Source organism: Xenopus laevis, chromosome 8S (assembly GCF_017654675.1).
Source record: "Xenopus laevis strain J_2021 chromosome 8S, Xenopus_laevis_v10.1, whole genome shotgun sequence".
NCBI classification, from domain to species: domain Eukaryota; kingdom Metazoa; phylum Chordata; class Amphibia; order Anura; family Pipidae; genus Xenopus; species Xenopus laevis.
Genome location: NC_054386.1, coordinates 45,542,730 through 45,559,170, shown reverse-complemented (window position 1 = coordinate 45,559,170; position 16,441 = coordinate 45,542,730). Strand labels below are relative to the sequence as shown.

The 16,441-nt window shown below is 39.9% G+C and overlaps 1 protein-coding gene across 2 annotated transcripts in view; it reads left to right on the top strand.

Moving 5' to 3' along the window:
* Window positions 1-16,441, top strand: part of LOC108700042 (astrotactin-2) — an 882,685-nt gene that overhangs the window by 734,464 nt on the left and 131,780 nt on the right. For both annotated transcript variants that reach the window (XM_041574753.1, XM_041574754.1), the window contains one exon: window positions 546-811. In XM_041574753.1, the coding sequence (XP_041430687.1) occupies window positions 546-811 (266 nt within the window). The remainder of the gene's footprint in view (window positions 1-545; window positions 812-16,441) is intronic.

Here is a 16,441-nt window from a genome sequence, read left to right as displayed (position 1 = left end):
TAGAAGATCAAGTAACTCTGTTACTAAATGTAAATCTGGAGAACCACAAGATACTAGATGATATACTCACCTTTTATCTTATTCAAGTAGCCAAATCTTTAATCCCAAAACACTGGAAATCCAAGGAACCTCCTTCATTCAATGAATGGATGAGATCAGTAGAAGAAATAAGACAGCTAGAGGAGTTAACGTATATATATCATAGTAATAGTGCAACTTATTGGAAGATATGGACCCCATGGTATAGATTTAGAGAATCATTAGACCAAAATGGAAAAATAAGAGGGGAATAAAGTAGCAGTAAGCAAAAGAAACTATGCATGGAGAACAAATATGGAACAAATGTTGAAGTGGTTATGAACTGCGGGATATATGACTAATACACCACCCTCCCAATGCCCCCCCTGTATTTATTTTCTGTACCCCCTCCCCCCTTATTTTGTGTATTGTCTAATTTGTTTTTTTTTGTGTGAGGAAAAAAATAAAGAAAGAAATTTAAAAAAAAGAAAATATACTGTATATTTACACCTATACATTTTCCATAGAAACCACAGAGCTGGGCAGCAAGAAAGAACTCAAGTCAATGCCTTTCATCACATATCTGTCTGGTCTCCTCACTGCGCAAATGCTGTCTGATGACCAGCTGATCATGGGAGTAGAGATCCACTGTGAGGAAAAGGGGAGGTGTCCATCCAGCTGTCACCTGTGTCGACAGGCAGGCAAAGAACAAGTTAGCCCAACTCCAGTTCTTTTGGAAATCAACTGGGTCACTCCCCTCTACAGCCTCATCCATGACAATGCAACAAGAGATGTAAGTAACCATTTATATACTGCTCCAAACACATCAATCTATTGTTGGCCAGGTATGGTTGTCACACGACGTTATAACTTCACTGCAGTTTGCCCTTTCTTTGCCTCTATTAAATGGCACAAATAGGACAAGTTATAAGGTAGCGTTAAGTGCATATGAGATAAGCTTTTATTCTAAACATTCTTGACCTTTTAAGAGAAAATAAATACAACATTTAGCTAATACAACTTTTTCTTAGGACTGTGGGGAGGCAGTCACTTGTGTGAAACATTCAATCGTCTACTTGCAACCAATAAATAAAAAACACCAGACTCCGTTTTCCTTTTCTTAAAGGAACAGTAACGTCAAAAAATAAAAGTGTTATAAAGTTATGAAGATATAATGTAATGTTGCCCTGCACTGGTAAAACTGATCTTTTTGCTTCAGAAACATTACTATAGTTCATATAAACAAGCTGCTGTGGAGCAATGGTGGAAATTGCAAAACGGCTATATGGCACAGGTTAACTAATGGATAACAGATAACACCATTAGGCAGACAGAGCTTATTTGCTATCTGCGGTGTAACCTGAGCCTTTTCTCCTTTGAATGGCTGCCCCCATGGCTACACAGCAGCTTATTTATATAAACTATAGTAGTGTTTCTGAAGCAAACACAGCAGTTTTACCAGTGCAGGGCAACACTATATTATATTTTCATTACTTTAAAACACTTTTATTCTTTGACGTTACTGTTCCTTTAATGGGTAGAGTTGGCCACAGCTTTACTAAACTATTTTTAATCAAACAGATAACCTGCCCTTGCCATATTATGCCTAAACACATATTACCCCAGATGCAAGCCACTGCAGCCACGGTGGGCATGTAAAGAGAAAAACCTTTATTAACCAGACCACAATGGCAAGGACCAAAATCAATTACCTGCCAGCAGCTGTGACATAAGACAGCAAAACAGTTATACAAGTAACACAATTTACCAAATATAAGCATTTTTTTTTTAAATTCAAAAATAAAAACCTTTAAATTAACACATATTGCAAAATATAACAATGCAATAGGGTGCTGGGGACTGTGGGGAGGTGTTGGAGAGCAGAGGGAACTCTGGGTATAACTACGTTAAGGTGAGGGATTGGCTATGGACACTAATAGGAGGGCTAATATAAAAATGGAGATCACTTACCCTCCTCCTCTTTTAGCATCACAAGCACCTGGAGCACTGTGCAAGATTGGCAGCGTGTCTGGTCTCCCATAATAATATTATGGGAGACCAGACACGCTGCCAATCTTGCACAGTGCTCCAGGTGCTTGTGATGCTAAAAGAGGAGGAGGGTAAGTGATCTCCATTTTTATATTAGCCCTCCTATTAGTGTCCATAGCCAATCCCTCACCTTAACGTAGTTATACCCAGAGTTCCCTCTGCTCTCCAACACCTCCCCACAGTCCCCAACACCCTTTGTTAACCATTTTGGTGCAATACAAAATCACAGCTTTTAATGTTTTAGCATGGGCAACCAACAGAGGCTTACAGTGTTAAGCATTTAAATAGGATGCCAACTTGCCCTTAAATGCCGAAATGAGCTTTATTTTCCTGTCATTGATAAATGAATGTATGTACTCTGTGTATTTGGGAATTTGGAATGTTTTACAGCTTGCAGCTGAAAACCTTATGCTTCCGAATCTATTCCCATGTCCTTGCATGAACCTTAAGTAAGTTGATAAGCTATAGTAAATATTCTGCCCTGATCAAATGTTCCTCCATCTCCACCCTCTCACATATCTTTGTCAATTTTTTCCAAGCTTACATATCCAGTCTGTTTTTTTGCACTTTCTACTTAATATAAAATTAATGAATTTCTCATGGGATCTATAGATATGAAATAACTTGTCTTGTTTGATCCTAATTCTGGCTTATAATTATAATGATAATGATTTGCAGAAAGAGCCAAGTTGCCCTCAGCTCTACGGTAACTGGTGTACATCTGTACTTTTAATTACACTTCTCATTACAACTACTCGTATGAAACATATTTTGAGCATTGCTGGTCACTTTGTCATATTACCCCATGGGACCCAGAATTGTTAAAGAAAAAATGATATATTCATCCCTCGAGTTAACACCCATTTTTACTTAAAATAGTGCTGACTGACACAACTTAGGGGAAGATTCATCAAAGAGTGAAGTTCTAGATCTCCACAGTCCATAGAGTGAAATATCGCCTCTCTCCATTTATTTCTATGGGATTTTTTAAAGGCGTATTTATCTTTTCACTTTGCGGACTGTGGAGATCTTTAACTTCACTCTAATATAACTCTTAGGGGCCGATTCACTAAGGGTCGAATTTCGAAGTTAAAAATACTTCGAAATTCGACCCTCGGATTGAAATCCTTCGACTTCGAATATCGAAGTCGAAGGATTTAGCGCTAATCCTGCGATCGATCGATCGAAGGATTTTTCGTTCGATCGAACGATTAAATCGTTCGAATCGAACGATTCGAACGATTTTAATTCAACGATCGAAGGAAAATCCTTCGATCAAAAAATCACAGGCAAGCCTATGGGGACCTTCCCCATAGGCTAACATTGACTTCGGTAGCTTTTAGCTGCCGAAGTAGGGGGTCGAAGTTTTTTTTAAAGGGGAAGTACTTCGACTATCGAATGGTCGAATAGTCGAACGATTTTTCGTTCGATTCGTTCGATTTCGTTCGAATTCGAACGAATTTAACCAATTCGATGGTCGAAGTACCCAAAAAATACTTCGAAATTCGAAGTATTTTTCATTCGAATCCTTCACTCGAGCTTAGTGAATCAGCCCCTTAGAGTCAGTTAAAAGTCTGCAAAACCCTGAAATCCTTCTCAGGTAAGCTTAGTGTATAATTAGTATTTATTATATTGTACTCAAGTTCATTTATCAACATTGATCCTCATTTGCAGGCAGGATCAGACTGGGCCCTTCTTCTGGCTAGTCGAGGCAAAAGCACGGTGGAGGGTGGCCCTGAGACAGCAGCCACGGTTGGCCCGGCCCCTCAGTCTGACCTTGTTAGCATTCCACAGGTTTAAGGAGTACTGTTTTACCAGGCCCCTCCTGATCTGCACTTAAAAATCAGCATTGGAGTGGGTCAAAGGGGGGCAGCAGCACTAGGGCAATGAGAGCAATAGCGCTCTCTGCACTATTGGAGTTGAATTTCCGGGTTAAAACCCAGAAATTCAGCTGTTAAAGTTGCAAGAGGCAGCTATTTGCCGCCCCTTGTAACCAGCTGCTCGCTTCTGCCTGAGGAACAGTTCTCACTTTGCCTCATGGCAGGAGCAGCCCTGCTTATTTGCCAGTTTGCTTCCCATTTATCACATTAAATCAAATTATTTTGTAAAACTTATTGATAGGCCAATATTTCCTAATTAAACTTTCTCTGTTATACAATATCACACACTATATTCATGGCTTTAGTGTATGTAAATTCTGTCCTTATAATCAGTGCTTAGTGATTTAATTTCTGTCACATGACTTACGAAAACGTGTGTATTATAATAAATAATGTATCCCCTGTTTGTAAGTTGTTAGGATATTGAAAAAGATATTCTTGTATTTATATATGCTCATGTAACTTCTCACTGTGTTTGTTTCTCTTATGCTGGGTGGTTTGTAACATAAACCAATAATTTTCTGACTAATCTTTAGACCAGCTGAAATTTTTACCAATAGTGCGTCTACACACTCCACCATGCTATGCTTGATAATCGCAATGTAAATGAAATCTTTTATATACAGAATGGAATTCCTGTGAACATTGGATGATACTGAGAGTACATGGATTTGCGGCACAACCAATTCTGACAAAATATAAGCACTGGATGAGGGCCCATAATGTAACAATTGTATATGGTATTTCCTGACCCCTTAACCAGCCTCAGGGTTTCTACACTTGGCCATAATGGGACTTGTGTCAGCCATGCATGTTCAAATTTAAATATAAGTGGTTTGTTTACACTAAGGGGCAGATTTATCATGGGTCGAATTTCGAATAAAAAAAACTTCGAAATTCAAAATAAAAAAAGATAAACCGAAATTTATTTTAAAAAGTTTTTTTCGGGTGAATAGGCCCTTTTTTATTCGAATTTAATCATACGAATTGAAGTAACATTGTATTCGATTTGAAGTTTTTTCTAAAAAAAAATCTTTTATTTTTCTAAGTTCAGCAATTGACTCCAAATAGGTTCTAGGAGGTCCCCCATAGGCTAAAACAGCAATTTGGCAGGTTGTAGATGGCGAATGGTCGAAGTCAAATTTTTAAATTTCGATATTCTAATTTTTTTCATATTCGAATCGAATTTGGCCTATTCCCTAGTCGAAGTACACAAAAAATAGCTTGTAATTCTTGTTAATTAGAATTTTCACTTCAACCCTTGATAAATCTGTCCCTAAGAGGATAAGGGATCATATGAAGTAATAAGAAACAGAGGGTTAGGGATATTAAAAGTTTACTTCAATTTTAGTTGACATAAAGACTCAGATGATACATTTTTTTCTTGAATTTATTATCTGTAGTGCACTGCAAAGGCCATTCAGTTTTCGATATCTATAAATGGATAGACACTGCTTGCACTCCCATTGGGATTTGTCAGACTTTGCTGTTTAGCTTTAGAGTATAGTAACATAGTAAGTTAGGTTGAAAAAAGACACACATCCATCAAGTTCAATCAAGTATATAACCCAAGTATATAACCCATTTGAAATCTTTGCCTCATAGGGTAAAAAAAAATTCCTTCCTGACTCCAAGATGGCAATCAAACTGGATCAACTTGTACTATAAGCTATCTTCCATAATCCTGTATTCCCTCACTTGCTAAAAAGCCATCAGGTTGAAAAAAGACAAAGTCCTTCAAGATCATCCCCTCCAAATAAAAAAACCCAGCATCCATACACACACCCTACATACTTTCACAAAAATTATATATACCCATATCTATACTAACTATAGAGTTTAGTATCACAATAGCTTTTAATATTATGTCTGTCCAAGAAATCATCCAAGCCACTCTTAAAGCCATTAACAGAATCAGCCATCAAAACATCACCTGGCAGTGCATTCCACAACCTCACTGTCCTCACTGTGAAGAACCACCTATGTTGCTTTAAATGAAAGTTCTTTTCTTATAGTTGAAGGGGTGGCCTTTGGTATGGTGATCCTCTTTATGGCTATTTGTATATAGCATCCTCTAATGTACTTGTAAAGTGTAATCATGTCCCCTCGCAAGGACTTTTTTCCAGAGAAAACAACCCCAAACGTCTTCCCTCATAATTTAAGTCTTCTATCCCTGTAACCAGTTTAGTTGTATGTCTCTGCAATCTCTCCAGATCATTTATATCCCTCTTAACTGGAGTCCAAAACTGCACTGCATACCCAAACTGAGGCCTTACCAGGGCCTTATAAAAAGGCGTAATTATGTTTTCATCCCTTGAGTGAATGCCTTTTTTTATGCAAGACAGAACTTTATTTATTTAGTAGCCACAGAATGACACTGCCCAGAACTAGACAACTTGTTATCTACAAAAACCCCTAGATCCTTCTCATTGAAGGAAACTCCCAACACACTGCCATTTTTCCCAAAGTGCATAACCTTGCATTTATCAACATTGAACCTCTTTTTCCAGTTTGCTGTCCAGTTTCCCAACTTAGACAAATCACTCTGCAAAGTGGCAGCATCATGCATGGAACATTTAGTTCTGCACATTTTAGTATCATCTGCAAAAATAGAAACAGTACTTTCAATGCCCACCTCCAGGTCATTAATAAACTAGTTTAAAAGCAAGGGACCTAGTACAGAGCCCTGCAGTACTCCACTAACAACACTGGTCCAATTAGAATTTACCACCACTCTTTGTAATCATTAGCAAGTTCTCTATCCAGGTACAAATACTATGTTCCAGTCAAAAATTCCTTAATTTAACCAGTATCCTTCTGTTTGGCACTGTATCAAATGCTTTAGCAAAGTCTAAGTAAATCACATCCACTGCCATCCCAAAATCGAGGTCCCTGCTTACCTTCTCATAAAAAGAAATTACGTTAGTCTGACAAGATCTATTACACATAAAACCATGCTGGCACAAACTCATAGTATTATGATTTGCTATGAAGTCCAATATCTAATCCTTTATTAACCCTTCAAAAAGCTTTCCTACCACTGATGTCAGACTAACTGGCCTATAGTTTTGAGGCTGAGAACGGGTTCCCTTTTTGAATAGCGACACCACATTAGCTATTTCTCTGCACCATGCCAGACCTCAATAAATCCTGAAAAATTAAGTAAAGAGGTTTGGCGATCACAGAGCTAAGCTCGCTTAGTAACCTGGGATGAGTACCATCTGGCCCCGGACCTTTGTTTATCTTAACATGTTCTAGTATCTTTTGTATTTCCTCATGTGTGAACCATGCATTATTAGTTGTATTACTAGAACTGGGACTATTAAGAAGGAAACCTTCATTAACTGAACTGTAGACGGATGAAAAATATGAGTTTGGAATCTAAGCTTGTTTTTTGTTCTCATCAACCAGCAGACACTCCCCCCCCCCCTCTGATATTAAAGGTCCCATCCCTTCCTGCTTAATTTTTTTGCTATTAACATATTTTAAAATTAATTTTGGTTTCTTTTTACTGCTTGCTGCAATAGAAATAGATTTTGGCTTGCCTGGTGCTTGTTTTATTGGCCTCTGTTTACCTTATAAATGATTTGGCTGTCCCAGCTAACTTGAAAGCCTTAAAAACACATCTTTTCTTACCCACCTCAACACCAACCTTCCTTTGCAATGCCGTTCATTGCTTACAATGGTAATATACTGACAAGTATATTTATTAAGCAGCATTTTAAAGACTTCCCATTTTTGTTCTGTGTTTATCCCTATGAAAAGCATTTCCCACTTAATATGTTACAGAGAGCCCTTATACTGTTGTAGTTACTCCCTTATAGAATTGACTTATAGAATCTCAAAGGAGACCATGTTATGATCACTATTCCCTAAATGCTCACCCACACAAATGCTGAGATGAGTTCAGTATTATTAGTTATTACAAGATACAAGAGTTATTCCTAGTAGGTTCTTGAACGAGCTGGAATAAAATGTTGTCATTCAGCATATTTACAAATCTACTAGCTTGTTCTGTCTTGGCAACCTCATTACCCCAGTCAATGTCTGGATAATTGAAGTCACACATGGTAATAACTTGACCTAGTTGTGAAACTTTCTTCTATTTGTAAAAGTAGCTGGACTTCATACTCTTCACTTATACAAGGTGCTTTATAGCATACACCAATGATCATTTTCTTTGTAACCTTTTGCCCAGTCAAAATCTCTAATATCTACCCAGAATGATTCTACACCCTCACCAGAGCCAACAAAACTTATTTCTTTAGTGCATGGCTTTAATTCAGGCTTTAAATACAAACACACTCCTCCACCCTTTTTATTCCTTCTGTCCCTCCTACAAAGGGTGTAACCATTTAAATTCACAGTCCAGGCACATGTTTCATCCCACCAGGTTTCTGTGATACCAATTATATCATAATTTTTAGAGCAATTCATTCTAGGTCATCCATTTTACCTGACAAACTCTGCATTTGCCAGCATACAGCGAAGGTTTCTACTTTTACTTTTGAAATTTGCATTACTTAGTGGAGAATTAAATCTTAAGTTAGTATTAGTCTGTTTTCTTTGTAACAGAGGGACCTCCTTAGCTGGTAAACTGTATGCCCCTCACTCCTCCCTCATGACCCCTTACTAATCCCCTAGCCCCTAGCTTCCCCATAATTCTTTATCTCACCCACCCCCACTTGCCTAGTTTAAACACTCCTCTAACCACTTAGCCATTCTTTCCCCTAGCACAGTGGACCCCCTTCGATTGAGGTGCAATCTGTCACGACTGTATAGGTTGTATCCCAAGGAAAAATCAGTCCAGTGCTCTAGGAACCCTACCCCTCCGTCCTACACCAAGACTTGAGCCACACATTTAGCTCCCACTGTCTTCCTAAAAAATATCTAATGTATCTGTCAGGTATCAAGGCGAGTCTGAAGGTATGAGCCTCCCCCACGCTTCCCACTGAGTTGCGCCCTGAAGGTTGGTACAGGACGGTCCCAGATAAGGAATAGCAGGAGTGCTAGGTGAGCCCGCAGAAATAACAGTTCGTAATAAGGACTCAGTACTTATCTGCAGTTGAAGAACGAAGTCAGGAACAGGCCGGGCCATACACAGAAATGATCAGAAAACAGGTGCCAATTGAGGGAAATCCAACAGAGTAGTCAGGGAAGCCAAGGTCGAGATCAGGAATAGCAAACACAGGAATCCAGGTATAATCAGAAGAATAGTCAGGAACAAGCCGTAGTCGTAATCAGAATAGTCATCAGAAGTAAATACGCTTAATGTCAGTAGAGACGATCACCTCGCATTGAGCCTAGGCCTGAGTGACCTTTTAACCCCAGGGCGCATGTTTGCGTCAAAACGCGCGCCTGCGTCTGGACTCACGCATGTGAACGCGCGCGCGCATTAGGACATGCGCCCGCACTAGTAACAGGCGCCAGCGTGGGGACATTGGCCAGAGAAGACGTCGGCTCAACCTGAGCCTGACCTGTTGGGACCTGACAGTATCAGCCTATATGACTCTATATCTAATGTATCAGCCTGCTCTCACTGTAAAAAAACCATTTCGAATAGTTAGATGGAACCTTCTTTCTTCTAATCGGAATGGATATCCTCTTGTCAGCTGGAAAGACCTACTGGAAAATAAAGCATTTGAGAGATTTTTATATGATCCCCTTATATATTTATACATAGTTATCATATCACCCCTTAAGTGACTCTTCTCCACCATGAACAACCCCAACTTGGTCAGCCTTTCCTCATAGCTGAGATTTTCCATTTGTTTTATCAGCTTAGTTGCCCTTCTCTGGACCCTCTCTAATTCAATAATATCCTGTTTTAGCACAGTGTGTTATGTTGTGCAGTGCAGGGGTTAAACTCCACAGAGCATATTGTTTTGCACAACACCATAGCTGGACAGTTTCTTGCAGCTGTGTATGATGACAACTGCTCTCCAGCTTATTGTGCTTTGCAAGCAGCTGTGGGGGCCATCATTTCAAGCCATGAAGTGAAAAGGATTTTCTTTTGTGACTGGAAGTGATCCCCCAGTGGATCACCAGTCTCCCTTATTCTTCTCTGAGCCGAAACTGTTTGTCAGTGCATGCTCCACTCCATCACCGAGTCACTGTTTGCCTTTCCATGTGAACAGATGGCAGAAGCATGACTTGATTTATACCCATAGAATGTCTCTATTTTGTGCATGTGGGCCAACCACTTGTTTCCAGAGCCAAGTGGAAAAATCCAGATGAGGAGAAACTTTGCCAGCTGTAATGAGCTACTGTGTTAATGCAATCAGCAAAGCTGACAACTTCAGAAGGAATATCCCCTGGTGAACTGAAAAGTAGGGCTTTTTGAGCCCACACCCAATCCCTCATCTGTGTGCCCCATGAGAAGGAAACCCTAATATAAGAAACCCACCGTAATTTTATTTGCACAAGAAATGCAGCCTTTGGCTGTAAGAACCCAGGGCCTGCTAGACCACAAGAGGATGGATGTGAGCACCCCTCCTCCTTTCTGTTCTCAGGACACTGACGTTTGGCAGGGAAAGGAATGGGGCTCCAATAAGGGGCTTTTCCACAGCCTGTTTACATCTTCAGTTAAGATACATGCAATGTCTTGAGAGACACGGGTTGGCATTTCCCTTTTATTGCACAGGGATCGTCTCCTTATGTACATTTTATTGGTCACAGAATCTCAGCAATGACATTTAGCAGTGGCATTTACACAAGGTGGGAGATTCTGGCAGGACACATTCAGCATTAATCAGTGTAGTCTGTATCTCTCAGTTGACAAAATAGTAATTTTAACCTGCTCGTGGTCTGTTGCCCATACAGGAAAGGTTATCTTTCTGGTTTTATTTGGTTTCCATGCAATGTTCCATTACTATATATCCTAGTGTGAGGTTAGCTCTCTTTTTATTTTCTCTTATTTGTAGGGTTTTGTTTTTAGTAAGGTGCTTAAAATCTGTGCAGAGCAAATACATTTCCACGGGAGGATTCATTCATACAACAAGACACATGGGTGCAGGGCCGGATTTACAAAGTGGGCGTCCCTAGGTCCAATGCCATTCATCGCCCCGTCCCCTCCCCTTTATTTGTGCAAATTTTCATCATTGGGATTGGAGCAATGGGGATTGGCACACACAAAATTCTACAAAATGATTGTATCTCCTGCGCATACCCAGCATTTGTGAACAAATGTGGACGTGGTTTGACAGCATGCTGCGCCCTAAAATCCTGCCACCCTAGACAAATACAAGAGGTCCTCTGCATTCAACCCATTATCAATATATTTAGGACAATGAGATATTTTGTGCCTTAAGCTACTAAAAAAATGCCTTACCCTTTGAACAAAACAGGGATTGTTTGTCCATATATTGCAATATATTTAAGCTGGCCAACTACGTCAAAGTCATCCCTGGTATGGCCAGTCCTACACTCCACTTGCATTTGATTCATTAAGAATTCTATTGCTTCATTATACATTTTACCTGCAACTTACTTGCTACTTTCAAGGTTAAAACGTCCAACCAATGGGTTATATATGGTTAGTGATGGGTGAATCTGACCCGTTTCGCAAAACGGCAAATTGCCAAAATGCATTGAAGTCTATGGGCGACAATTTTTTTGACGCGTGACACATTGCACCACAATTTTTTTAACCCATTAGAGTCTATGGGTGTCATTTTCTCTGCAAAACTTAAACACTAGTTATAGTAACTGGAAACTACTGTGCATTTGTAATCATATTTCTCCTTAGAACTTCACTTTTAAATAGGAGTAAGAGAGTTTAACTGTGCATGATTAAGATTTTCCGAGGCTTGTTAGAAGTGGAACATTTGAAAATGTGCTGTGCCACACTTTTCCCTATTTGACAGTATTTGTCTTCCATAAAACAATTGCAAATTTCCTCATGGGGCCTGCTTTTCCTTCTCTAACCTCTGTATCATCAACTAATAAGTAGAAGTGTGGGGTAAGTCCACTGCTAACATTGTTTGAAAGCAGCTGAAACAAGGCAGAGCACATACAGCTATATACACAATTCAATTAGAGGCAGAAACTAATGTAATAGCAGGCAGATTGATTCAATTTGTAGAAAAGACGGTGGCATTATGCGTGTCATCTCAGCCAGAATCAAGGTCTCAGCAAGCATGTAACATCTTCGTTATTATATCCCACTTATCAACTTTCTGTAACCAGTACCGGTATGGGATCCGTTATCCGGAAACCCGTTATCCAGAAAGCTCCGAATTACAGAAAGGCCATCTCCCATAGAATCCATTTTAGCCAAATAATCTAAATTTATAAAAATTATTTTCTTTTTTCTCTGTAATAATGAAACAGTACCTTGAACTTGATCCAAACAAAGATATAATTAATCCCTATTGGAAACAAAACCAGCCTATTGGGTTTATTTAATGTTTACATAATTTTCTAGTATACTTAAGGTATGAAGATCCAAATTATGGAAAGATCGGTTATCCAGAAAACCCCAGGTCCCGACCATTCTGGATAACATATCTCATACCTGTACAAGCAATTTGTTGCATCATATACATTTTTTTTCTTTGCAACACTGATTAAAAACTACTTTTCCCATTTAACAATAAATCTTTAGAGGGTCCTGATCCCCATCCTCCCGCCCAAGTCCCACCACGACTCTACCCACATCCCACCCTGACTTCCGCCCCCCTTCCTCATCAGTAAAAAAGCAGCTGGGGAGGAGGGGGGTTTCGAATTAGCTATAGAGGAAGCAGACGCCACAGTCCAGGCCCCCCTGTTCCCCAAGCTCCCCTGCGACTGCGGGGTCTGCTTCCTTTATATTTACGCCACTGCATAACACTAACATTGCAGTTTATGGGTTTTTTTATCAATTACTGGAGTCAATGTTAGGGTTATTACCCCCCTATCATCAAGCTAGCCCCCTTCTGTCTATTGCAGACTGGAAAAAAAAGAATAGGAAGGCTAATAGTTTAAAAGACATACAAAATAAAGATCAGTTGAACACTTGCTTCAAATAGGTTTAACTACTTAATGTTTCTATGAGGTAACTATATTCCATTCTATATATCCAATCTATATGCTATAGGGCAGTGATCCCCAACCAGTAGCTCGAGAGAAACATGTTGCTCTCCAACCCCTTGGATGTTGCTCCCAGTGGCCTCAAAGCAGGAGCTTATTTTTCAATTCCAGGCTTGGAGGCAAGTTTTGGCTGCTTAAAAACCAGGTGCACTGCCAAACAGAGCCTCAATGTAGGTTGACAACCCTCATAGGGGCTACGAAATGGCCAATCACAGCACATATTTGGCACCCCAGGAACATTTGTCATGCTAGTGTTGCTCCCCAACTCCTTTTACTTCTGAATGTTGCTCACTGGTTCTAAAGGTTGGGGATCCCTGCTATAGGGCTTTACACTTGACAGAATTATATGGCTGCATCCTGGTCATTGAAGGTAATATTTAAAGGGATCCATACTGTAACGCCTTAAGGTTGAACATCTCTGTTTAGCTGTGTTCTACATTATATATCCTCTATACACTGGAGCCATAAACTAGCTTTGTTGCTATCTCTTTCTCTTGACATGGAAAGACAAATTCTGGGGCATGCCAATATGTTAGGCATCAGCTTTCTAAGCTGGTGCCCTCATTTGAAAAAAATGTCCCTGCTCAGGGGAAAAAAGTAGCACAGTGCCACCATATTATCCCAGGTGTCCCTAGCAAAGACTTGGGGGCAAATTAACTAAAGGGCAATATTCAACTGCAAAGGCTTTGCCACACTTCGCGCCACTTCGCCAGGTGCAAATTTGCTACCATTGTGGTAATTCACTAAAATGTTGCGTATCTGCAGCCGAATGCTGGCGAAGTTTTGGTAGCGTTAATTTGTCAGCCCGAACGTTTGCTTCTACCTAGTGAAACTTCATTAATACACTTACGCTAAGGCGGGTACATAGTAACATAGTAAGTTGAAAAAAGACACACATCCATCAAGTTCAACCTTTTTACTTTTATTAACCTGCCTGCCAGTTGATGCAGAGGAAGGCAAAAAACCCCATTTGAAGCCTCTCTAATTTGCCCCAGAGGAGGAAAAAATTCCTTCCTGACTCCAAAAAGGCAACCGGACTAGTCCCTGGATCAACTTGTACTATGAGCTATCTTCCATAACCCTGTATTCCTTCACTTGCTAAAAAGCCATCCAACCCTTTCTTAAAACTATCTAATGTATCAGCCAGTACAACTGGTTCAGGGAGAGAATTCCACATCTTAACAGCTGTCATTGCAAAAAAACCCCTTCCGAATATTTAGGCGGAACCTCTTTTCTTCTAATCGGAATGGGTGACCTTGTGTCAGCTGGAAAGATCTACTGGTAAAAAAAGCATTAGAGAGATTATGATATGGTCCACTTATATATGTATACATAGTTATCAACCCTTAAGCGCTTCTTCTCCAGTGTGAACATCCACAATTTGGCCAGTCTTTCCTCATAGCTAATATTTTCCATACCTTTTACCAGCTTAGTTGCCCTTCTCTGCACCCTCTCTAATACAATAATGTCCTGTTTGAGTGATGGGGACCAAAACTGTACGGCATATTCTAGATGGGGCCTTACCAGTGCTCTATAAAGTGGAAGAATGACCCCCTCTTCCCTTGAATCTATGCCCCTTTTAATACAGCTCAAGACCTTATTTGCCCTTGATGCTGCTGACTGGCATTGCTTGCTACATATATATAGGTCATATGTATGTGTAGGGACCCATAGGATTAATGTGCCCCTATGGCTTTAAATCCCTACACTTCTTGATCTCCCTAATTGCTGGGCAGATGTCCATTTAGCTAGTTATAATTTGCATAGTTGTGCAATTGGTCAAGAGATGTTGTGACTTTATCCTGTCACACCTTGGCATAGTGATTGTGAAGGGGTGGATCTTCCTCTTTGGCTTCTGGTTGCTGATCCAGCTGGATGTTTCCAGGGAGCCTGGGTACACCAAGGCCCAGTAAAGCCAAGTTGCCCTAGAAGGACCAGTACCTCTAGAGAGAGATAAGTTTGGGAGCAGGGATCCCATGAATGAGGCTAGTTAGTGACAGGGTTACTATCTATTATGGACTCTCAAGGAGAGTAAGATAGTGAGGGAAGATAGAAAGAGCAGTTTTGTGCTCATCAAGGATTGTAGCAGGGAGCAGCTTCTCTGGCGAAAGAGGCAATGTTCTGTATAATTCAAACTGTGAATTTTTGAAATAATGATCATTTACCTGAGCGAAAATTTGTCTGGTGATAGAACACGAAACTGCGCTAACGATGGTCTCTTTCATTAGTGAATTGTCTTCTACGCCTGTTAGTAAATTGTCAATGTTTCTGCGGATGAGATTTCTAATGATTTTTCACTATCGACGGCCACTTCGCCCTTTAGTAAATCTACCGGACTCATTAATGCACGCTAGAGTAACATTTTTTTCCGCTTACTCATTACTTTACTTACTCTACTAAGCCATGGTAACATTGCAATGTAGCAATACAGAACAGACTCTCTCTGGCAAAGGGAGCAGGTATACAGAGAAAACTGTGGCCAGCAAAGGGAACAAAAAGTAAAAATTTGGCCTTACTAATTTTAAAACTTGACAAGAGCAATGATTACAATGTGTCTTGTCAAAGTTTAATACTGCAAGGCTAATAATTAATTTACTTACATGTGCAGGCTAATGCTAGAAATGAAATGAGTGACTCACTGCCACTGATCAGCCTAATACTAGACCTTCTATAAGGCAGTGAGTCACTTCTGCAGGAAAACATCAAGACGGTGACTAACATTGTGCATGCTAGAGCTAGAGTATTAATAAGTTATCACATGATTTAATATGCAACCTTTACTGACATATCTTTCTTCTGTATAGCTGCCCCCCTGCCAAAATGAGAATCAGACTCATATACAAGTACAGCAAGCTAAAACGGAGACAAAATTGCATGCGGGTTAATAACATTCATAAAAAGTTGTTACTCCCACACAAGGGAGAGCACTGCAGCACATGAACAGCCTGCTCTGATAAATACTGCTCAAATGTACACATTGGCAAAATGGAACCATAAAATTACCATTAGCCTGGATGTAGCTGCAGTTGTAGGATTCCACTAGCACTGTGCTTCAGTAGGTGGTTCAGACTTGTGCCAAGCAAATAGCACACTAATCCTGTTATTAACACTGCACCCAGGAGGTTAAAGGAGAACTAAAGCTTAACTAAAGAAGTAGGCTTGAGATGTTTTGGGCTTCTGTACCAGCCCAAGGCAACTACAATCCTTTAGCAGGGAAGATATGTGTCTCCAAAGATGCCCCAGTAGCTCCCCATCTTCATTCCTGCTGATTCACCGCACACACTCTGTGCTGCTGTCAGAATATAAATGTCCCAATATAAGGCTGATTAGTAATTAATACAGATAATTACTATATTGCAACACAGAAACCAGTGCAACTAGAATCAGAATTTAATTATCAGCCTTGTAGCATCAGCCTATATTAC